Source organism: Pelophylax lessonae, assembly GCF_965119305.1.
Source record: "Pelophylax lessonae genome assembly, chromosome: 4".
Taxonomy (NCBI): domain Eukaryota; kingdom Metazoa; phylum Chordata; class Amphibia; order Anura; family Ranidae; genus Pelophylax; species Pelophylax lessonae.
In genome coordinates, this window is record NC_138771.1 from 88,168,389 (window position 1) to 88,193,828 (window position 25,440).

The 25,440-nt window shown below is 42.0% G+C and overlaps 1 protein-coding gene across 7 annotated transcripts in view; it reads left to right on the forward strand.

The window, feature by feature from the left end:
• The window catches only part of DMXL2 (Dmx like 2), a 429,248-nt gene that overhangs the window by 272,700 nt on the left and 131,108 nt on the right, over positions 1 to 25,440 (forward strand). For all 7 annotated transcript variants that reach the window (XM_082252816.1, XM_082252819.1, XM_082252821.1 and 4 more), the window contains exons 25-26: positions 9,208 to 9,399; positions 12,362 to 12,438. In XM_082252816.1, the coding sequence (XP_082108942.1) occupies positions 9,208 to 9,399; positions 12,362 to 12,438 (269 nt within the window). The remainder of the gene's footprint in view (positions 1 to 9,207; positions 9,400 to 12,361; positions 12,439 to 25,440) is intronic.

Here is a 25,440-nt window from a genome sequence, read left to right on the forward strand (position 1 = left end):
GCTGTTGTGCATTAATAAGCCTGTTTTAAGAAGAAGCACAGAGTTGCCTGCTTTTTGTTGGATTTATCTAACATATAGGAGTACCTAAGAAACTAGCGCTAAAGGGTCCGACCACCAGGTACTTGTTACTGCACCTCTACAAAACCCCAATTTCACAAGTGATGCTTGGAACATTTGTCTCTTGCATTTATCAGGACATATTTGTGCCTGCCACAGAGGGCCCAGGTACAAAAGACACTAGGTAAACCAGCCATAATAAATAAAAAAAATAAATAAATAAATAAAAAGCCAACCTAACAAGAAAAAACAATGGGCATCTTTTTTAAAAATGCATTATGTTTCATAGCCAAAAAATAGACTCCACTTACACTACTCTTATGGTAGAGAATAGAACATGGGTCTCAAAACTTTCTAAACAAAGAGCAATTTACTGTTCTTCAAACTTTAGGGGTGCCAGACTGTGGCCAGTGGAAGTAGAAGTCCTGATGTCAGTGGGAGTAAACAATGTCCCATCTGTTGCTAACAGTGGGGGGAAATAATGCCCCAAGGGCCAGATAAACGCAAGCAAAGGACTGCATCTTGCCCCTGGGCTGCAGTATGGAGACCACTGTACTACAATATGGCTCTGTTCCAGCAAAAGCAGGCAAGCGGAACCATGGGGGATGATGTCACTCCTAGCAACATGGCTAATGTCCTATTGTGCCTGTAGACTTGTTTACAGACATTGTGACTGTCTGTCACCCCCTTCCCAATAAATGCAGAGGAGCCCATTGTACCCGGAGGATAAATGACAGACAAGGACTGTCACTGCACCCAAGCTGGTAATATCACCAGTCTCTGCACTGTTATATATATTATCTCTAAAGTGCCTCAACACAAAAATATGAATAAAAAAACTTTTCATATTACAAAGTGTTCATGTACAATAATAAATACATATACATCTACTTCACTACTTCAATACTGGGCACCCCCGGCCTACGTCATAGGCTCTTTACCATGATTGGAGATGCTGTGTGTGGGGATCGGCACATCGCATTACTGATCGCCCCGCTGTGCATGTGCACCCCTGGGGGCACATACGATCGGGTCGTTCTGAAGGACATCATATGACATCCGGTCAGAACAGGAGAGCCACCACCCAGCCGTTATTTTGCTATAGGCTGGGTGGTATGTGGTTTAGCAAAGTGCCAATGTGCATGTGTAACCAGTCCGCAAAATACTCAAGTGCAACACTAATTTATAGTGATTCCAAGTCCATAATAAATCTTCTATAAAATAACAGTGCTGTCAATCTTCACTGTCTTCCACCTCTGTGAACCACCACCTTTAAATTTGTCTGCTTACCAAATAATTAACCTCCAGATAATTAGAGGTTAACACAGCAGAAATACTCCTCACGGATTTGCGGTTGGTAGCTCTCCTCAACACTCCCAAACTCGCCTTACGCCACCAGGGATGTTTATACAGCACTCAGAGAGAACAAACCAGTAGACCATTGCCCAATGTCTAAAACCAGCAAGATTTATCAAGGTAAAATGTACTCACAAACATCCGATGAGAAAACAGCATGTAACAGCCGAACCTCCCAGCTGGCGGCATGCACAGTGATGTCACAAGCTAGCTCCGCCCAACACGTTTCCTGGCAAACCACATCTTCAGGGACCTGCTGCCCGCCCGCAATCTTTTTTTAAAAAGTACATTTATAAATGGCGGTGGGTAAATAATGGTTCACCACTCCTTCATTCATATGGTTAAAATAAGGTAAAAATAGGGTTAAAAAAATATAAATTTAGTTCAGTTTGTGTTAATTTATATTGATGAAGATAGCGCAGTCCAGAACTGTTTTGGTGGATTACATGCTGCTATCTTATATATAATGTTGGTTGCCATAGTTACCTCACTTCTCTTTAAATTTTTAATTTTTTTGCTATCCTATTTACAAAATAACTTGTGGTGCCCTAGAACATTTTATTCTGCTGGTTATGTATGACTACATTTAATCTGCAGATGACCCAGTTAACAGCATTGTTACTCTGCCCTGGTCTTTAAATTTCCTTTTCAATTTTCTAAAAAGAGAAAAAAAATAGGAGAGTTGACTCTTTAGCAAAGCACTTGTAAGTCTTTCATCTATTTCAAATCCCAAATGTGTCTCTTAAATGAGGACAGTTTAAAATGCTGTTTTTCGATCGTCCATTGATAGACGCAGCCTCATCTTCAAGAGCTGTGTGGGTTATGCTGCCACCTGCAGAAGTTGTCTAGGCAGTACGTTAGTACAAAGTTTTACATCTACACGCCCACGGGGCTGTCCCTCCAGACATAGCCCCCACAGACACAGCCCAGCACATCAGTTTGTTTCTGCCTAGAGAAGGAGTAGGACCTAGGTTTCCTGCTGAGACTTCGGTCTCAGTTTTTTTTATTCTTTTATGAATATTTTATTTTATTTCTCTTTACTCGCTAGCCAGTGTTCAGGGAAGAATTTTCCTGGTGATCTACAAGCAACGATGCCGGCTGGGGCTTCGCACTGGATTATCTAGATCCTTATGGTCCCCCCAGCCTGGCCTACAAGCGTGAGCAGGTTATAGTCCCGCACTAGGCCTCGCCACGATTGTGCCCCTTTTCGGGTGGGGACGAGCCTGCGAGTGGATGTCTCCTCGGGATGTGATGACCTGGAACGCCCTGAGTCGCAGCATACCCCATCTCGGGTGGAAGGCAGTCTGCCTGGAGCAGAGCAAATCCGGCCCATGGTTTGGTGAGTAAATGTGCATCCCTTTGCGCCTGCTGACCTTGGTGGAATGTGGGCCCTCTCCTGGGGATAATGGGATTTGTGCCTCCCAAAAGATCTCCTCCCTGGCCTAACCGGTCTGTGTGCCCTATCCTCCCCCTCCCCTGTCCCTGCGGTGACTGTGTGTCTGGAGCGCCTGGCGCCCTGGGGGGGGGGGGGTGACATGGTACCTTGGGCTTACTGGTTCCTGTTGTGGTTCCTGAGGCCTCCATGTTTCGGTTCCTGACCGCATGGCTCGCCTTGGGTGCCGCCATCTTAAGTGTGGGCAATGTGATTTTTTTTCCCCATAGACTTGTATGGGGCAGCCATTTTCCCTGAGCTTCCTTTTGATCTGTGTGGGCAACCATTTTTGTGTAGCTCTTGTGCTATGCTGAGCAGCGTGACCTTTCCTCAGACGACATCACTTCCTGTGCATTCGTTTCCTTCTGCTGGCTGAGGTCACTTCCTGTCTTTCTCTCCATGCTGCTGGAATGATCAGGAGGCCGGTTTGTCTGAGGTGGTACAGTACTTGGGGTCCCTGCGGATGTCTCCTTGCACATTCTACTGTCAGTTTAGTTAAAGGGGTTCCCTGCAGACTGCTGTGTTCGGTGGTGGGTGCCGCGATCCGCGCTCTTAAAGCTACAGTACTCCGGTTTTTGCGAATAGCATTATGGAGTCCCAAACTGTGATATCACCATCAGACCCACTCTGTGGGACTCCTGGACAGTCCGGATCGCAGTCTCTGGCCGCGATTTCAGCAGCTCTAGAAAGCCTGGCAACTAAAGTTGATTTAGTCATAAAAAAGGTTGATAGCCGAAAACGGCCGCTGCCTTCTCCATCTATGGAGGTGTCCTCTAATTCAGAGGCTGAAAAGGTTGCCCCGGACGCTCCCCTACCTGAGGAGTCGCTGTTCTGCGTCAGAAGGTAAAGAGGACCTGTCTTCTTCAGCTGCAGCTCCGGAACGCGCTTTAGTGGAAGCCCTGGTTATTTCAGTATGGGACACTTTGAAGTTGGCTGATGAGCCCATGCCGGCAGGGAGGCAAGTGGCTTTTGGCTCCCAGAAGTCTCAGAAAGCTGGCAAGGTTTTCCCTTGTCCCAACGCTTTTCATGATATTGTGAATGACCAATGGCGGCGCGTTAAGCATGTGTGTGTTGTGCCAAAACGCTTTAAACACCGATATCCTTTTGCTGAAAAGGTTTCCAACCATCGGACGGTGCCACCTAAAGTGTGCAATCCTGTCTCCAGATTAAACAAATCTACCCTTTACGGACCCAGTGGACAGACGGGTGGAATCCCTTTCTTGCCAACTTCACATGTTGGCGGGTTCCATTTTGAAACCAGTATTTGTGTCTGTTTTAGTCTCACAGACTGTGACAGAGTGGATTAGGGGTTTGCGAGAGTCTTTGGACCCCAAGTCTGTTCTCTGTTCTCTGAAAAAATACAGTTCTCAGTCCTCTGGAACAGCTGGAACTGTTAGACCAGGTGATCCAGGCACTGGTGTTCCTGTGTGGTGGGTCCATGGATGCGGCTCCCCTGGTGGCCAGAGTCTCGGCTCTTGGCATTGCCTTGAGATGCATGGTTTGGCTCAAGAGCTGGTCAGCTGACCAAGCTTCTAAGAAGGCCCTAGCTGACCTCCCCTTTCTGGGAGAGCGTTTGTTTGGTGACTCATTGGATGAGTTGATCAAGGGCTTGACTGGCGGGAAGAGTAGTCTTCTTCCTCATCCACCAAGGGTAAGACTAACCGTACTAAGTGGGGTCCTTTTTTTTCTGCTCACAAGCGGTTTTTTTGTACCTCCAGGGTGCAAGAAAAAGGTAAGCTGTTCAGAGCTTCTGGAGGGGCTAAAAAGCATTGGGGCAAGCCCAAGGCCGGTCAGTAAGGTCCTGCTGACAAGTCCTCTTCAACATGAAGGCCTAACCAGGGGTAGGGGGGATGCCTGCGCTTCTTTCGGGAACCCTGGACTTCCTTCATTCAGGACATTTGGGTTCGCAAACTGATTTGTTCTGGGTACAAGATCGAATTCTCGTCCTGGCTGGGGGACAGGTTTTTTCAGTCAAATCTGCACCTGTCTCCAGAGCGTTTGAGGGATCTGCGGGAGGCTGTGCAAGATCTCCTGGCTCAAGGGGTGATTGTGCCGGTGCCTCCGCCGGAACACTCTCAAGGTTTCTTTTTAGGGTTGATGTCCATTGACAGACGCAGCACCCACCCCTCTGATGGGGATGATTTTTGTGTCTTCACTGCTTGCAACTAAACTGATGTGCTGGGCTGTGTCTGTGGGGTTATGTCTGGAGGGACAGCCCCCTGGGCGCGTATATGTAAAACTTTGTACTAACGTACTGCCTAGACTACTCCTGCAAATAGGCAGCATAACCCACACAGCTCATGAAGATGAGGCTGCGTCTGTCAATGGACATCAGAGAAAAAGATTTGTTGATTTTACTGTAAAAATCTTTTTTTTTTCTTTTCGGTTTTCTATATCCTTACTTTTTATATCATTTAGAAATGAGACGCAGGCCTGTGCTACTCAATCAAATGCGTTTTACATTAAGTATATTGAGTTTGGTATAACAAATTATGCAGTCTTGAATGCAAATAGTTTTTGATTACTTATTTTTTTCAGAGCTCTAAGTTTTTTTGTATCTGTGTTTTATTTTTGCTAAGGTACTTTTATAGGAGCAGAGTAAGGCTTGGTTCACACGCCAGCGACTTAGGATCCAACTTGTGAGATCCAAAGTCGCAGGACATGTATCTCTATGAGAGCCGTTCCAATTGACACTATTGAGGTCTCTTTGACTTCAGAAATGGTTCCTGCACTGCATGGATCCAATTTTGGCATGGCTTCAATGTCAGAGTGTGTAAAAGTCTTATCAAAGTCACTTCAATGTTGTATCAGTCGGTCTCCAAAGTTGAATTGAAAATCGCAAAACTTTGGAGTCGGCTTGTGTGAACCGAGCCTTCTCGTGAATGTTGGCTTTTCAGCCTTCACTAACTATACATATCAACCATAATTTTTTTCATCTGTTGCCTTTATCTCTCTTAGCTGTAAATCATTTGAGATGCTTTAAAGAGGATCTAGATAAATACTCCAAATTTGTAGAAGTAATGCAGCCCATAGATGGATACGTTTTTTTTTTTTTTTTTTTTCCGTTTAACCAGCAAGTTGAACAAAAAATACAGACCCGATTCCCCTATCCATATGTAGCGATACCCCCCGAATGAGTAGCTGAATATGTTTGGTTCCTTACTCCGTCTATCAACCCCAAGAACCGTTTTAGCCCCTCTGGCACACTTAGCGGCAATGTCAGTGTAATACCTCAATAACTGACCCACAGACACAGTTCAAACTGAATTCAGCCTTCACTGTTTTACTTAGGGCCAGTTCACGCCACATGCAGTCCAGTGCGTTTTTTTCTGCATCAAAAATGCATAGAAAGTAGGTTATATGGTTTCTAATGGCATAGTTTACATAAGTGCTTGCAGTTCCGGTGTGTTCCAGTTCCAGAAAACAAAAGTAGAACAGGCTGCATTTTTCCTGCACTGGACTGTACTGGAACGCTGTAAAATGCATCAAAAATGCACTGAAACGCACCTCAACACAACAAAAATGCACTGGAACACACGTCCTTATTCAAGGTAAAAAAAAAAAAAAAAATGAGGGGAGAAAAATGCACTGGACTGCATCAAAAACGCGCATGCAGAAAAGCATATGGAACGCATCCAGACTGCTTTTCTTTGGTGTGAACCAGAAAAAGAGGCCACATAGGAGTGTCAAATCAGCCAAGTCCTGAAAACCGCAATTAAGGCCCCATTCACACTAGTGCGACTTGTCCCGCGATTTTGGACCGCAAAATCGCATGACAAGTCGTTTTCCATTATTTTCAATGAGCCCCATTCATATCAGTGCGTTTTGAAGTCGCACCGACTTCAAAGTAGTTCCTGCACTACTTTGCCACGATTTTAATGCATTTTGAGGCATATAGCCTTGCCCATGCTTTCAAAATCGCGGCAAAAATCGCGCCGCGAAATCGCGGCAAAATTGCGTTGCAATAGTGTGAAAGGGGCCTAAGACTTAGTTGAGGCAACTCTCAAAGCAGTTAAATTAAAATATAAATAACAAAAGAATGACAATCGTATACAAAGTAACAGACTGTAACAACCATTAAGCAAATGGAGTTTCAAAGGGTCATTCGTTGATATCAATACCACCACTAATACTAAAAGAAAAACCTAGGCCGGCCTATAGTACCTCTAATCCTAATGAGAGATTAAGTATTATAGGTACCAGTAACGTGTCCCCTTTAAGAGCAAAAGGATAGTGTTCTGAATATAAGGGCCTTGCAATTATCTTCACCGTCAGTTGGCGCTCAGAGAAGCAAAGGATCCTTAAGTATGGCAAAAGTGATCAGCAATCAGTGCAAGGATACTTTGGTTGACAATGGAACTTTGGGCATCTACCCGCTAACCAATCCTGATGACACAGCGACTATACTGCAAGCGATGCAAGTTGATTCTCCATCTGACAATTAGGTTGAGGCAGCTGCTTGGTTGGCTGAATCGTGATCTATCTGGCACCTCTGCTGTCAGCGATGTTGCTACGATACCCCTGGCGTGGCGGAGCAAAGTTTATCTTGCTGGGCTGGAATCGTGGCAACAATGGGTGTCGCAGTAGGCCGCAATCGACTCCAAGGATCATAGCAGCCTCCCTGGACACGTCTTTCTTCTTCCCCCTCCTCATGGTGGTCTGCCCTTTCTCCTAGGAAGCCTCTGCTACACAAAGCCTCCTCTCTGTCTTTGGCTGGTGGTCCCTCTCTGTCTTTGGCTGGTGGTCTCTGTAGTTCTTTCCCCATAGAAAGCTATGGGGCCATTTTGTAATGGGAATTACAGGTCCCATGATGCTTTGCTGCAGTACTCAGAGTGTCATTGGTTTCCTCCCCCTGCCAATGAAGAAACAGGGGAGGGAGCATAGTGAGCAGTTCTGTGTGTCTGTCATCACTGTACAGTGAGAAGAGGAGATGGAGGGGGGAAAATCCCCCGCAGGAACTGACAGGTGTGCTCTTCTTTCAGTGAGAGCCTCGGTCAGCTTGGGACAGTCGCGGGAGATGCGGGACACCTGCTACACGTACATTTGGGGGTGATGGGGGAATCCTCCCCTTGAGCTATTGTGTTCAGACAGCGAGGAGACTACCCCAACATCAGAATACAGTGATCAACATTGCAAGCCATAGCCTGAAGCACTGATCGAGTGGGGAAAATCCAAAAGGGAGGGTGTACTGAAGTTTGTCAGTAAATCGACTTCGATACGCCCATACAAGGATCAAAATTTGTCCAGTCCCTGCAGAACTGGCTGAATATCGATCCATATATTTCCAGCTTTAGCATCAACATGACTTTGACAGGAGAATAATGTTTTTAGCCCCAAGATGTTTTACCCCATAAAAAGGGTTTGCAAAATTTTGAGCAAGAAAGGACAATCATGTCAAGCATTTGTACAGTTTGACAATTATATGAAAAGACTGCTCATTTAAAAAGTGAGTTGAGGTCACTCATGCATGCCCCAGGATGAGCAGCAGGAGGATTTTAAGGATTTGCAATGTGGCACTGGGCAGGCCACACAGTGAAGATCTCCATGGGAGGGGAGAGGTGGAAAACTTCACCTTTTCTTTACAACAGAACTCCAAGCATGCAAAGTTGGAAAAATGGTACTCTTCAGTGTCTATTCAGATTCCAAGAATGTTGCCTGCAGCTAGGGTTCAGCATCTCACTGCTAACTAAATCTATTGTTTTAGGTGGACTTGCTGCAAGAGATGTACTGAGAGAATACAAAGGCTGCCATTACTGATCTGTCTTTCCAGAAATGACAGTTACCCAACTGTCAGGTTTTTCAAATGGCTTATATGCTGTACATTCTGAGACACAGACCTGGAACAAGCCTGCAGATTAACAGTTTCTGCATCACTCTGACTTTCCTGAACGCATGCTTGTTCTGGGTCACATAATCAAGATATTAATGCTAGAGACAGCTATTCAGCTGGTATATTTAGGTGGAGGTCACCATAATTCTCTCTTTGCAAGTTTCTATTATGAAATTAGGATAGATGCAGCTAGCAATGTTGTCAGGCTTCAGTAGAAATGAGGTTGGGTGGGATCTTCAGGCTGCTTCCTGATTGGCTGTTAGTCATGAATACTTTAGAGGACTAGTTGGTTGTCAACATGCTGTTTTCTTTTGCCTTTGTTTGGATTATTCCGCATTCTGGCCAGTTCTATTGATTATTAGTGCTTTTTAGAGGATGTGGGAAGTGCAGAGGAAAGATAAGTATGGCACAGTGACTGGTCCATGAGTATTTGATCTTTTAAGCAGTTAGTAGGACTTGTTTAATATACAGATAAAGGGTAAAACATGACTTTTACTAACCAAAATCACTTTATTATTTTCGTTACATACAGGAAACAACTGTAAAGCAGCTTCAGTCACCTCTCCCATTGCCTACAACTCTCCCATTACTATCTGCGAGCATTGCTGTGACAAAGACTGTAATAGCTAACCCTGTGCTCTACCTGAATAATCATATACATGATATTCTCTATACCATTGTTCAGATGAAGAATGCTCCACATCCTGACAACCAGGATCCAAAGGTAAGTGGATGCACTTTACGTAGTCTGCACAATGTTAAAGAATCAGGTTCATTACTTTATGCCTTTGGTTTACAATCCTGTTAACACCATTGTTTCAGTCTATAATAATAAAGACATCAATGTTTTTATAGGGTTTCAAGGTATTTGCAGGAGCCAGTTTGCCCTTAGTTTGATACTTCGAATATTAATGTCCAAATATTCATTGATGGTGTCATTTCTGTAATAACGTAAAACAGAAGGTCAGAAATACAGAAAAAAAAACATACCTTGATGGCTGCAGCACTGATCCCAGCTGCAGCTGTCACCTGCTGGCTCTACCCCAATAACTGAGCGATCAAACATTGCTGAACGCTTATTTTCCCCCCTCTGCTCTGAGCAGAGATCCAAAATTGTCAGTTGGTGTTTCTCTGCTCTGCCCCTCCAGCACTCACTGGAGCGCTGGGCTGTGGAGGGGGGAGGGAGTGCCTAGCTCAGGCTCTCAGTGGATCGCTGAGAGCCTGAGCCGGCTGTCAGTCCAGGCTTCTGGATGGATTCCGACCATATGGTCAGGATCTTTTCAGAGCCTGGGCTGGCTATGTGATATCGACAACAGCAGGCTTTAGCCCACTAATGTCTTAAAACGGGTCACAGGAGTGCAGAACAAACTGCTCTCCTGTGATCCATAGAAGTATAGCCAAAAAAGCTTTGGCTATACTTCTCCTTTAAATGGTGCGGTGAAAGTGTCTTGCACTTTTTTTTCAAAGCTAATGACCTAAAAATGGTCTGTGTATATTAGCAATTGCCCCACTAGATACTCAGCGTTACTAGCTGTATTTACTAGTTGTTATAAGCTTTATTACACATAAAAAAATCATAATAGAATATCTAGAAAATATGATTCTTTTTCTCCAAAGTTTCAGTGAACTGCCAAATGTTAACATGCTTGGTTACTTTGGGTCTCTACGGAATCAAAGATAAGTTTTTTTATATGATGGGTGCCAGGATGTCCATAATCCTCAAGAGTGTTTGATGCATGTCATAAATTCTGGATTTTTTTACTAAGAAAGCCTGTACTTGGAGAAATTCAGGGGCTGCCATTGCTGACCACCTCCTATAAAATATTTGTTTCTGTCCGCCTATGGCAGTTGTTCACCTGGTACAAGCATGCAAATTCAGACGTTTTGTTGATCGCAGAAATCGCGCTCTACAAACTTTTCCTGATCAGATCCTCCGAAAGTACTAACAGTTACTACGTTCTACTAAGTAGAAAGATAAAGCTGTACCTGTTGGGTTATCTTACTGATATTGTTATCTTAAGGTATTTATGTTTGTGTAAACTATAAATCATAAGTGTCCAACCTTTTGGCTTCTCTGGGCCACATTGAGTGTGGAGAATTTTTTTTTCTCGGGCCGCATATAAAATATATACTATAGTTAAGGTATATAAGTAATAAAACCATGTTGCGCCCTTCCTGCGTTGCTGCGCTGATACCCCCCCCCCCGCACTAATTTAACACAACTAGAGGACGATCAGTGATTTGAAGTGGTCATGGTGGTAAGAGTCAGAAACACTGCACATGCTGGGATATTTACAATTATCTGCTGAGGGCTAGTTGCACCCCTGGCACATGTGACTTAGGCATCCAGAAAATGTCATGTCCTTATTCATACATGTATGAACAAGGACTTGACATATTATGACAAAACATAACTAGTTATTAAAAAACAGTTTGCAACAATTTACACACACTAATGCACATACCTTTTCTACTTATTTTGCAGACTCCTGGCGGTTACTGCTGGCGCGGTTACTGCTGGTAGGTACTGCTGGTGGGTAGTACTGATGGTTACTGCTAGCAGGTAGTGCTGGTGGGTACTACTGGTGGTTACTGCTGGCGGGTACTGCTGGTGGGTATGCTGGCGGTTAGTGTTGTTGGGTAATGCTGGCGGGTACTTCTGGTGGGTACTGCTGGCACTCCTGGCGGGTAATGCTGGTCATGCGGGTACTGCTGGTCAGGACATCAGGTACTGCTGGTAGAAGCAGCAGCTGCAGTAGAGTGCAGAGCCACTGCTTCCTGTATGGCTCCTGTCACAGGCGGAGTGCATTTCATATCACTCCGCCTATGACAGAGCCGGAACTATACAGGAAGCAGCGGCTCTGTCAATGACTGCAGACATCCTAAGTCTCCCGTGGCAGACAGGAGATCGCACGGCACTTGCGGGTGTCCGTGAGCTGCCGGCGGTGGGCTGCATTGGCTGTGGTTCCCGGGCCACATGCGGCCTACGGGCCACAGGTTGTACATGCCTGGTGTAAATGATCTGGTTCCTAGGCAGGCAGCTTCTACACAACAGAGGACCGCCACTGTTTTGGCTTGTAGTGTAATGTAACGAGAATTGAAATTGAAACACCACAGCTAAGAGGTCCAGATACAACTTTATTACATTAGAAGTCAGGGGTGAAATCCAAAAAAGTAGTTAATGCATTTTGGGGGTCAAGTGGCCCCTTCATCAGGGCTTGGCTGGCAACAAACAAGCTGCTGATGAGGACTGTGCTTGAATATCACACTGGAAAAAATACCATTGTAGGTCCAGTTCACTGCTGCTGTTTTACATTGTTGTTAGTCAAGTCCTGATGAAGGGGTTGCTTGAACCCCCGAAACATGCTGACTACTTTTTTGAATTGTACCCCTGACTTCTAATGGAATAAAGTTGTATCTGGACCTCTAAGCAGTGGTGTGGTGCTTCCGTTTCAATTCTCAGATAGTACTAAAACCATTGAACTGCTATGGCAACTAATCAACTATCATTTTCAGTAGGCGAGGATCAGCAATAGCAGCCACCATGTTTTCTCAATTTCAGATTTTTTTTTTCAATTTTATTCATATTAATAAAGCCATGATTTCAAATGTCCAATTGCTGTATGGTATACCTGCAGACTGTTTTATGCAGAACTGAGTCTCAAAATTTAATTTTTTTTTTCCAGGTCTCCACTCTTCACTTACTGGCTGCTTCACTGTCTGCATCTATATATCAAGCACTCTGTGACAGTCATAGCTACAGGTAAAAGTGAATATTTCTGCGCGCTGCGTGCCAGAATCTAGACACTTTAAGACTAGTAGATTTTTATTTTTTTTACTTTCTGGGAATCCTTGTCATTGGAACACTCTATACTAAAAAGCTTTTAAAATTGGCACACAACCATTAGGCCACATTGACATCCAGCGACACCGAAATGTTGCATTTTTTGTGCGTTTTTTTTGCCTTGTTTTTTTGTGGTGTTTGGAGCGACACCGTTTAATTGAATTGGCAGCCCTCCACTAAAAGTGGCAAAGTAACTTCTGTACCCTTTTGGTGCATTTTTGGGCCACACTGTTTGGTGCGAAAAAACGCCTGTTATGGTGCATTTGGGGTGACATTAAAAATGAATAGCACCAGAATGCTTATCATGTGTTTTGCTGTGATTTTAGCATGATCCAGATTCACAGCAAAGTCGCTAATTCTGCCCATGCTTCTGAGTTGCTCAGATATAAACGGAGCCTTAGAGTTACCCTTTTAGCCAGTTCTTGGTCAGTTTATAATTTATTTATTCTGTTATGTGGGCCAGTTTACATCTGAATTGCATATGAATGCGCTCCCATGTAATTCCTATGCGACTCAGTGCAGTAAGATCTCCAGCCCATTCATTCGAATTGGCTGAAATCGCACTGGATTGCACCAAAAGTGGTGTATGCTGTGGTACTATACTATCTGGTACAGGCAAAGTCACTGCCTTAGCGATCTGGGTGGTGTTCGGATTAAATTGACACCCACAGCAGATCGCATACCCAGTGTGTTTTGAACGTGGCGCAGGAAACGCCCACGAAACGCCAGTTTCCTACACCATGTTCCAGTGTGAACGAGCCCCATATCCGTATAAATGGTTAGTTTGGGCAAAAAAAATATTTTTTTTCACAAAACAATGTTAAAACTTTATTATAGTACACGTGCATAAAAATACTGTTGGCTCAGTAGGTTTTTCTTGAGTGCAACAACTTCAGATGTGCAAACTCTGTTGCTCAATTCTTAATCCCAGGAATAATATGATTTTAAATATGTTTTGGACCAAGATGGCCCAAAAAAACTGTTTCTGTCAGCGCTGTGTTGACTGTATGTAGTGTCAGCTACATATAGTTTTACCGCACTGTGTTCCAGTTCCTGTTCCAGAAACAAAGTTGAGTCAGGATGAGCACTGCCCTGTCATTTACAGGATGCCTTGTAATTTTATAAATGTATAAAATGCTTCCTCTGATTGGCTGAGGTGGTGAGGTAGGTCGTTTACATCAAGATTTCCAGCTTAGCCAATTAGAGGAAGGCATGTTCCAAATGAACTGTTTAAAATGATAGCATTCCTACAGATAGGGTTTTACGTTTGCAAAAGGTTTACCTGTAACAATGATTGTAAATACCTGTGCTGCTAGATACAACACCAATCAGCCCTAACTGTGTTACCATTGACAGGTAAAGTGAATAATGTTGAGTATCTCATTGCAATGTCATCTAAAGGTTGGTGGGATATATTAGGCAGAAAGTAAACATGTTGTCCATGATGTTGATGTGTTGAAAACAGAAAAAGTAGGCATCACAGTTTGTTGTGTATGGGGCTGCATAGCCACAGAGCGGTCAGGGTGCCCATGCTGACCCGTGTCCACAGCCAAGATTGCCTACAATGGTCATGTGAGCATCAGAACTAGACCACAAAGCAATGGAAGAAGGTGGCCTGGTCTGATAAATCACATTCCTTTTACAACATGTGAATGAACGGGGGGAGGGCATGTGCATTGTTTACCTGGGGAAGAGATAGCACCAAGATGCGTTTTGGGAAGAAGGTGGGCCAGGGGATATTTGTGACGCTTTGGGCAATGTTCTGCTGGGAAACCTTGGTTCTTCCATTCATTTGAATGTTACTTGACAAGTACCAACTGCCTAAACCTTGTTGCTGACCAAGTACAACCCTTGGAAACTGTATTTCCTGATGGCAGTAAACTCTTTCAGCAGGATAATGCACCCTGCCAGACTGCAAACATGGTTAAAGAATTGTTACGCAACAAAGTTGAGGTGTTGATTTGCCCTCCAAATTCTCCAGATCTTAATCCAGTCGAGCATCTGTGAGATGTGCTGGAAAAACAAGTCTGATCCATGGAGGCCCCACCTCACAACTTACAGGACTTTAAGTTGTTGTAAAGTCGGAAGGTTTTTTTTTATCTTATTGCATTCTATGTATTAAGATAAAGTCTTCTGTGTGCAGCAGCCCCCCTAATCCCTTCCTGAGCCGCCTCTCTATCCAGCGATGCCCACAAGTGCCTCAGCTGAATATGTTTATTTTAATAGGAAATAAAAATAAGACTTTACAATCACTTTAAAGGATCTGCTACCGACAGCTTTCTGCCAGATACTACAGCATACCTACAGAGGTCTAGTGAAATCTATGCCTTGACAGGTCAGGGCTGTTTTGGTGGGAAAAAGGGGAACATTAGGTAAGTAGTCAAAAGGTTATAGCTGGTCGTTGTATGGTTGTCTTTACTGATTATTCTGGAAGTATCAACCTCCTGTGTCCCCTGCAACACTTATTGGTTCCTTCTGCTGCCCCTAGATCACTGATGTAGGTGTCTGCAGCAAAAGCCACAGCGCATGCAAGGGGGGGGTTGACACACCATAAATTAATGAGGCAGTGTGACAGTTTAGGTCTCCCATCTTCCTACCTATATCATAGCTATGTCCCTCTCATCAAAAGACACTTGAAAACTAAAGAAACCTCTAGAAGGTTTCATACCAGAATCAGAAGACAAGTTTATAACAGCCAATGGTACTGTGTTCAACTGTTATATGTAGGTGTACAACTTTGACAAGTAAATATATTTAGAATATATTTTGTTAAAAGGATTCCTTGATTACATTTTCATTTTTGGTTACATGATGATTAGCAGTAGACACTATGTTAAAGTGGAGTTCCGGCCACAAAATCGACATAATCGATTTTGGGCCATCCGCTTGCTTTTGGTCACCTGAAAAATAAATGGATAGTTACGATTTCTTTTTTTGTTTACTTACCTTGTTATTGAAGAAAAATATACTCACCTTTCTACCACTTCCTCCCTCTTCGGCCGCGGCCCGCGCCGTCACTTCCTCTTTGCATTGATTCCTGAGAGCTGAACGTCATCGCTCCCAGGAATCAATGCGCCTGCACCGGCCCCGCTCTTCACTTCCGGTTCGGGCGCCTCATTGCCTGCTAAACAGCTTCTGGGCATGCCCAGAAGCTGTGGAGGGATGACGCGCCCGCACCGGAAGTGACGAGTGGGACCGGTGCAGGCGCATTCTGGGAGAAGAGGACACGGAAGAGGACGCAGAAGAGGACGCGCTGGCTTCAGCTGCCCACACCTGAGATGGCAGCGCCCTGAGAAGAAATTTTCAGGTTAAGTATTTCTTCTAAAAGGTAAGTGCGACCCGGGACAGTACAGAGGCTATCCATTGTGGAATGTACTAGCCCTGACTGTCGGGGGGGTATTTTTTATTGAAAAAAAAAATTTGTGGCCGGAACTCCGCTTTAAACAATATCTAAATCCTCACCTTGTAAAATGATTCCATTTAGTTTAAAAAAGAAATGAAAGACAAAGAATTATATGTGTGTGTGTATATATATATATATATATATATATATATATATATATATATATATATATGTGTGTGTGTGTGTGTGTGTATATATATATATATATATATATATATATATATATATATATATGTATATATATACAGGGCTTGACAAATTTTCCTGAAATCTAGGAGCCAGCTAAAAAAGTTAGGAGCTAGTTTTTTTTTTTTAAACAAACGACCAAGCTTTATTTCCAAAAAATAACGTACTAAATTTACACATAAAGACTACTAGAACCCCACTCTCCTCTATAGAGCAATCGGATGGAAACAGACTGTCTGTCTGTTTCCATCCGATGCCATCTGATCCGATCCACGGGATGGATAGAAAATAGAACCACCATCCGTCTGTTTTTGGCAGACAGGATCAGATGGCGGCAGATTAACGCTCCATAGAGGAGACTGAAGGGTCCGATCGAAACTGACAGGCGGACCTGATCAGACAGCCCGTGTGAAAGGGGCCTTCAGCTGTGGCACGGCGATGAGGGGGAAAAAAAAAAGACTATATATATATATATAAAAATTTTAATAGAATTGAAAAAAAAAAAAAAGATGTTTTTATTTTTTTTTAATAATTAAAAAAAAAGAAAACATTATTATTATTTATTTTGTTGAGGCCTGTATATATATGTATATATATATATATATATATATATATATATATATATATATATATATATATATATATATATATATATATATATACACACACACATAATTAAATATATTATACATTTATTCATTATATATGCCTTTTTGTGATGATATAACCTCTGTTCTCTGCTTAATGGGCTCAGAGAGTTGGGGGAGGAGAAACAGCAGGACACTGATCTTCTTGGTGTCAGGACAAGTCTGATCATTGAAGGAGTAGGCTGAGTTCCCATCACAGCTAGAAAATTGACCATGCTGTGCTCTCACGCCTAGTGTGGTCCCTTTTTGATGAAAAAGCAAAGGGACTGGCAGGATCACCAGGAATTTCACACAAAGGAAGCAATAGATAGAGATCAGGAAATACAGTGGGTACGGAAAGTATTCAGACCCCCTTAAATTTTTCACTCTTTGTTATATTGCAGCCATTTGCTAAAATCATTTAGGTTCATTCTTCTTCCTCGTGAATGTACACATAGCACCCCATACTGACAGAAAAACACAGAATTGTTGACATTATTGCAGATTTATTAAAAAAGAAAAACTGAAATATCACATGGTCCTAAGTATTCAGACCTTTTGCTGTGACACTCATATATTTAACTCAGGTGCTTTCCATTTCTTCTGATCATCCTTGAGATGGTTCTACACCTTCATTTGAGTCCAGCTGTGTTTGATTATACTGATTGGACTTGATTAGGAAAGCCACACACCTGTCTGTATAAGACCTTCCAGATCACAATGCATGTCAGAGCAAATGAGAATCATGAGGTCAAAGGAACTGCCTGAAGAGCTCAGAGACAAAATTGTGGCAAGGCACAGATCTGGCCAAGGTTACAAAAAGATTTCTGCTGCACTTAAGGTTCCTAAGAGCACAGTGGCCTCCATAATCCTCAAATGGAAGACATTTGGGACGACCAGAACCCTTCCTAGAGCTGGCCGTCCGGCCAAACTGAGCTATCGGGGGAGAAGAGCCTAAGAGAGGTAAAGAAGAACCCAAAGATCACTGTGGCTGAGCTCCAGAGATGCAGTCAGGAGATGGGAGAAAGTTGTAGAAAGTCAACCATCACTGCAGCCCTCCACCAGTCGGGGCTTTATGGCAGAGTGGCCCGACGGAAGCCTCTCCTCAGTGTAAGACACATGAAAGCCCGCGTGGAGTTTGCTAAAAAACACCTGAAGGACTCCAAGATGGTGAGAAATAAGATTCTCTGGTCTGATGAGACCAAAATAGAACTTTTTGGCCTTAATTCTAAGCGGCATGTGTGGAGAAAACCAGGCACTGCTCATCACCAGTCCAATACAGTCCCAACAGTGAAGCATGGTGGTGGCAACATCATGCTGTGGGGGTGTTTTTCAGCTGCAGGGACAGGACGACTGGTTGCAATCGAGGGAAAGATGAATGCGGCCAAGTACAGGGATATCCTGGACAAAAACCTTCTCCAGAGTGCTCTGGACCTCAGACTGGGCCGAAGGTTTACCTTCCAACAAGACAATGACCCTAAGCACACAGCTAAAATAACGAAGGAGTGGCTTCACAACAACTCCGTGACTGTTCTTGAATGGCCCAGCCAGAGCCCTTACTTAAACCCAATTGAGCATCTCTGGAGAGACCTAAAAATGGCTGTCCACCAACGTTTACCATCCAACCTGACAGAACTGGAGAGGATCTGCAAGGAGGAATGGCAGAGGATCCCCAAATCCAGGTGTGAAAGACTTATTGCATCTTTCCCAAAAAGACTCCTGGCTGTATTAGATCCAAAGGGGGCTTCTACTAAATACTGAGCAAAGGGTCTGAATACTTAGGACCATGTGATATTTCAGTTTTTCTTTTTTAATCTGCAACAATGTCAACAATTATGTGTTTTTCTGTCAGTATGGGGTGCTATGTGTACATTCATGAGGAAGAAGAATGAACCTAAATGATTTTAGCAAATGGCTGCAATATAACAAAGAGTGAAAAATTTAAGGGGGTCTGAATACTTTCCGTACCCACTGTACTTTTCCATACAAGTACATGGAAGACCAGGCACATATCAGGAATATGAAATGTTAGGTTTAGTTGTTCTTTACGTACAGCACAGTGTGTAAAGTGGAGTATATAACAAAGTGTATAAGATAAGATTGTAATGCAGGTTGCAGGAAATGTGGACATCAAGAGCTTGTAATGTAAAGCTCTGTCAAAGGCCTTTCCCACCTCTATATTGTAATAGTACTGCCCATTAGGATGGAGGGTGGAAGGCAAGGGCTCACCTAGGCTCCAGACAGGTAATGTAGTGTGACATCAGATGGGCTGTGGGAGTGAGTATATAATAAAAGGTACGCTGAAAAGAGTTTGCAGATAGACCTTATAGAGTGGGTGAATAATGAGCGTAGTGGAATCAGGCAGTGAGAGCAGTGTATGAAACTTAGAGGGCATGCAGTGCTGTCTTTAATGCGGGACAAAAGTTGCAGCTGCCCTGGCCCCAGTCAATGTTGTGGAGCCCAAAGCAGTTGCCCCTTGAGCCCGCTCTTCCCAGAAATATTTTTCCAGGTGTAGCGGGTACAACCCCCTACCCTCCCCCCCCCCCCGTTTGCCTGGTTAATTCAAGCGCCCACACTGTGACAGGGAGAGGCAGAGTCGTGGACTGTATGTACTAGAGCAAGCAAGTCGCACTTCCCTCTCTCAGGGCTGGGAAGGCTGTGACAGGGCGTGAGGCAGAGCGGCCCTCTATGTTCCCCCACTCACACCCCCCCCCCCCAATCCAGTCAGCAACGCGTAGATCAAACACACAGTGCGGACTGTGTGTGGATTCTTCTCCCTAACCCTCTGTCAGCAGCGAGGGGAGATTAATGAAGCAGCTGCAGGACGGTAGCAGCTTGCAGAGGAAGACGCTGTGAGTTGCAGGCAATCAATAAATAATAATAATGTGCAGTAACCTCTAGCAACCAATGGTTGAGCATTAATGATGTGGAGTAACCTTGAGCAACCAATGGGTGAGCAGTAATGATGTGCAGTAACCTTCAGCAACTAATGGGTATGCTGTAATGATGTGCAGTAACCTCTAGCAACCAATCAATGAGTGGTAAGGATGTGCAGTAACCTCTAGCAGCCAATCAATGAGCCTTGACCAATCAGTGTGGACCAGTTACTTATGTTTACATTAGTAAAGGTTTTTTTCTTTTTTTTAGCTAAAGCTAGCAATAGATGGTTGGAATTTTGGCTGGTCAGCAGGAACCGACCGAGATTCGAACCATGTATGCGCAGGCTGAATATACCCAAGTTGATTGATCTTGCTAGATGCTGCATGTGATTATTACTAGCGACTGTTATCGCTATTAGCAATGATCACTGTGTTCACAATAGCTCCGCGGGAGGGAATCCTCTGTCAACACTGTCTGTGTTGATTGGGAATCAAGTGATTTTCTTTCCTGCAACCTGTGGCTGCATGATAGAAAATCTCCCCATCTATGGGCAGCTTAAGTGTATGTGTGGGGAGTCTAAGAAAATGTTTGCCCAGGGTCCAACCAATATTAAAGTTGGAATAAACTCCCATCTCTGACTGTTACTTAAAGGTAAGCCTATAAGGCTTGAATCCAATTGGGAAAGACCTCTCCAGGTGGGCTAGGTATCAGGTGCTGGTCGGATCCGTCAATCCAGAATCATATGAAGCAAAAAGAGATGACCGCACTCCGATGTAAATCAAAAATTGGAGAAAATTTATTCCACATCAAAGAATAGGCAAACTGGAACAACACACTGTGGATGCAGGACACAAAGGCAGACGCGTTTCACGACTTAGAGATGTCGCTTACTCATTGCCAAGTCCATTCTGTGTGTGCAACAACCACAGATAAACCCATATATGCAGCTGAAAACATTCAGGTTCATTAGCTGATTAATCATCTGAATAGGCTGCGGCTACAAGTCTGTGGTTTTAAAGTGCACAAACAGGGTGGCCCCAAACGAAAACCAATTCAAATACACAAAAATAGTGATATATGTGACAAAAAACATCTATTTCAAAATATTCATTGATTAAGTAAAAAAAATGTGCATTTATGTTGAACAAAACTCAATATTTTTAAATACATGAATATAATTGTGCTAATAAAACCTGTATATAATATATATATATATATATATATATATATATATATATATATACTTATGTAAACTGTGAAATATTCAGTGTAAAATTAAAAAATAATATTAAATGATGTGAGTGTGTATCAACATACTGATCGGTGCTCGATCAGAAAAGTTTTCTAACCGATATATATGAATCCCCAATATGGTGATTGTACGGAAACGAAGTATATGTACCATGTTTGAATAATATATAGAATATATGTGGTACTAGATGAATAGACTTCGATCCAAAATATGAACATAAAAACACTGTTTAAAGTGAAAAATTATTGAAAAAATGTATATATATATTCAAAAAAGGAAATAAAAATTATATATATATTGAAAAAATATATATATTGAAAAATTGTATGTATATATCTCTATGTGCATGATATTACATAATTAAAAAGTTAGAAAGTGATATACGTGTAATGTGTATGGAAAAATCATAAAAAGTATATAGGAAATAGTTGGATAAGGGGGTATATATATATATATATATATATATATATATATATATATATATATATATATATATATATATATATATATATATATGATTGAGTATCATGTTCTAAATTAATTAGATGTAAAATATACATACACATATATATCATGTTCCAGCATTCCACAACTATGAAGACCACATAAAATATCTTATGTGTTATACACCAGATATATTCTTTCAAATCATTCTATAAACAGTGTTTAAAACCATAATAGAAAAAACTCACAGTATTACAAGTGTTGTTGGAGCTAATTAGCAACCCAGATATATAGTTCTGTGAGAGGGGGAAGGGGATGGAAACGGGGGAAAGTTAGCCCATTAGATCAGATAGCTAGCTGCTATCCGATCCAATTAACCCATAGTTGGATGGCTAGAGAACCCCAGATATCTGAAATCGGTTTGTGTGTGGAGAATAGTAAGGGAAAACATCCAATATAATCCAAATCTGACAGAAACATAAATCTGAATGGAACCACAAGATATATCGATGTATAAGAACTCTCTAAATGTAACTAGTCAGATTGTAGATCATGGATGAAAAAAGCCATAATATTTTTATGTGCTCAATTGCTGAAAAATGTATATATTGGAAAGGCTACTATTTTTTCCCATTCCACAAGGGGGAAACAAAGATTATGAAAACATCTTCTTGGATGAACCTATATCGAGATAGAAAACAGACTAATTGGCTAATTGTATTAAAAAATATATATATTCAATTAAGTATTAAATTTATTACAATGGAAGACATATCCATACAATATAAGCCTATCGTGTATATTGCACAGCACTTTTTCCTATATTGGCGGCTCATTAAAGCTATATGCTTTGAAAATGGACTACAAAGAATATAAAGAACATGGGGTATGAACAATTTATTTATATGTATAAACATATAGATATATACTGTGTCTAAACATATCCTCATGTTTAAAAAATCCTTTAGTATATATTGACTTCAAATATCAACTATCAAAGTCATATATAATATATGGATATTTATTTTGGGATATGCAGATGGAATGTATATATCTTTTAATATTATGTATAAAAATGTGTCACGTCCCACTCGAAGTTCAAGCCTTCGGGTATTCGTGTACGGAGCATGAATATCCAGAAAACCTCCCTTTTACAGAGGATCTGGAATAAATCTCCCCCTCTCTTGGGTTTAAAAACTTTTTCTATGGCTTGAATCATTACTAGTGAAGTGTCACCTCCATGAAAGTCATTGAAGTGACGGGCCACATTTGTTGATTTTATACATCGAATGTCACTTAGGTGTTCCCTAAATCTGTCTTTCAGTTTCCTAGTAGTTCTACCTACGTATTGTTTCAAACAGTTTTTACAGGTGATCAAGTATATAACATATTCTGTATTACAGTTAAAGAATTTATTGAGTTTAAAATTCCTCCCACTACTTGAAGACTGAAAATTCGGGCTTTTCAAAATGTGGGGACAGGTAACACAGTCCTGCATTCCACATTTGAAGTTGCCCTTACAGTGTAGCCATGTCGATGATGAGGAGGTAGTTTTTGTAGAAAAAAGACTGGGAGACAATGTATTCCCCAGTGTAACCGCTCTCTTTGCTACAATGTTGACACCCTTATTTAAAATGTTATCGCATATGTGATCTACATGTAAGATTGGCAGATGTTTCCTGATATGTTTTATCTCATTAAATTCCAAGCTATAAGGAAGCGCCAAAGTGACAGAGAATGTATTTTTATTCTTATTTTTGATGTTCTTTTTGTATAATTTTTTGTTTACTGTTGGCACCCTTAAACTGTTAGAGTTGGACTGATAATCTACCGCTGTTTGATTGATCGCTGATGGAAATAGTAAATCAGTTCGGTTCCTCTGGAGGGCCAGATGGTATGCTCTGTCCAGCATCCATCTGGGATATCCCCTCTGGAGAAACCGCTGATACAGATAGAACGATTCTTCTTTGAAGGTATCGATGTCACTACAAATTCTCCTAAGCCTAAGGAACTGTCCTACAGGTATACCTTTTATTGTATGGAGAGGATGTCCTGATTTGGCATGTAGTAAACTGTTACCCGCCTGGGGTTTTCTGTATAGAGTGGAAGTGACTTTTTTCCTTCATGTTGTAAGGTTACATCAAGAAACTCTATTTTATCTGGGTTGGAAAATCCAGTAAAAGTGAGATTTAAATCGTTGTTATTCAAAAAGCAAACAAATGTGTCAAGGTCAATGGATCTATGGCATACAAACAGTAGATCGTCAATATAAAGAAAGTATAGGTATGTTAGTTCCCTGTATGGGTTATTACCTCCAAAGATGCGGGACCTCTCCCACCAACCCATGTAGAGATTGGCTAGGGAGGGTGAGAACTTGGCTCCCATCGCAGCCCCGCATCTTTGGAGGTAAAAGACATCATCAAAGGCAAAGTAATTATGTGTGAGTAAATACTCAAGAACTTCCACCACAAAATCTTGTAAAACAGTAGACATTTCTGTGAAGGTTTCCAAGCTATATCTCACCGCTTCCAAAGCTAAAGCATGTGGGATAGACGAGTACAGGCTGGATACATCGCATGTGATCCAGCTGTAGTCGTCTGACCATACAAAAGAATCCATAATTGTTAGCAAGTGGTTAGTATCCTTTAAGTAGCTGGGAAGTGTGTGTACTATATGTTGGAGTTGTCCATCCAGCCATTCTCCCAATCGCTCGTTTAAGGATCCAATGCCTGCTACTATTGGCCGACCTTGTACTGGGTCCAATCCCTTATGGATCTTCGGTAAGTGATGGAATATCGGTGTTACTGGAAACTCAGGGATCATGTTTTCAAACTCTCTGACGGAGAAAGCTCCTATAGTGGCCCCTTTTTTCACCAATTCACTTAGGACAATTTTATATTTGTTGGTTGGGTCACTCTTGAGGGTTTGATAGGTCTTAGAATCCGATAATTGTCTCATAGCTTCCGCTTTATATTGTGCTTTATCTAAAACCACAACAGCTCCTCCCTTGTCTGCATTTTATATGATGATTAAAGGGTCTTCCTGTAGAAGTTTCAAAGATTTTCTTTCCTCTGTGGTCAGATTGTCCATATTTGACTTAACATATGGAGGTAAATTGGATGCCAACTTGAAGATATCGGGTTCAATTAGCTTTTGGAATTTGTCCATTTCTGCAGACCGAGATTGTATGGGATAAAACGAAGATGGTGTTTTTAAGAGGACCCGACGGGTTCCTTCTTCTCTATCAGAATAGGATGTAGATGACTCATAGATCAAATCTTCTAGTTCTGATACAGCACATTGTTCCCGAAAGGAAAGAATTGGAGCATTTGTAGGGCCCTGTGTGGAAGCATTGAGATCTTGATCGGATCCTTCTATGATATCTTGATCGGTATCAACATAGAAATGTCTCTTCAAAGTAAGGTTACGAATAAACTTATTAATATGTAAAATCGTATCAAAGGGATCTAGAGGTGTATGGGGGCAAAAATTCAGTCCTTTGGATAATAGAGAAATCTCATTGGTTGTGAGGACTCTCTGAGATAGATTTAACACATTTCTAGACGTTATCTGCGGTGTGTCCTCAAATTGTATTGGCCATTTGAATTTTCGCTGGTGTTTCTTTCCTCCTCTCCTTGTTTTGGCTTTTTTGTTTTTTTCTTTTTTGTTACATTCCTGCCCCTCTTCTGCTCGTTTTTTGACCCGTTGTATGGACTAGAATTGGATCTAGATGCATGTGTGTAGTCAACAGAAGTGTCAGATGACGTGTAGGCAACCGATGTATCCGTGCCTGCTGTTTCTGGATCCGAGAAACTCACTTTTTTCTTTGGATGATGACGGTTCCAAGTGTTCGGTTTTTTCCAAATATAGACATTATTTGTCTCGTAATCCACTTTATCTCTCATTAATTTCTTTTTTTTACCGCTGATAGTATTCGTTTCTAGCTTGTTTATTTTATCATTTAGCTTGCGGTCAAGTTCCGTAAATAGAGAATTACTTTTTAATGGAGATATTTCTTCTTGTAGTTTGGCGATTTCATCCTGTAACCTCTTTAGTTCCAAAGTTTTTGAGTCTATTATGAGCTTCATGAGGTTAAAGGAACAGGTGGAAAGAGTGTCTGTCCATTGCTT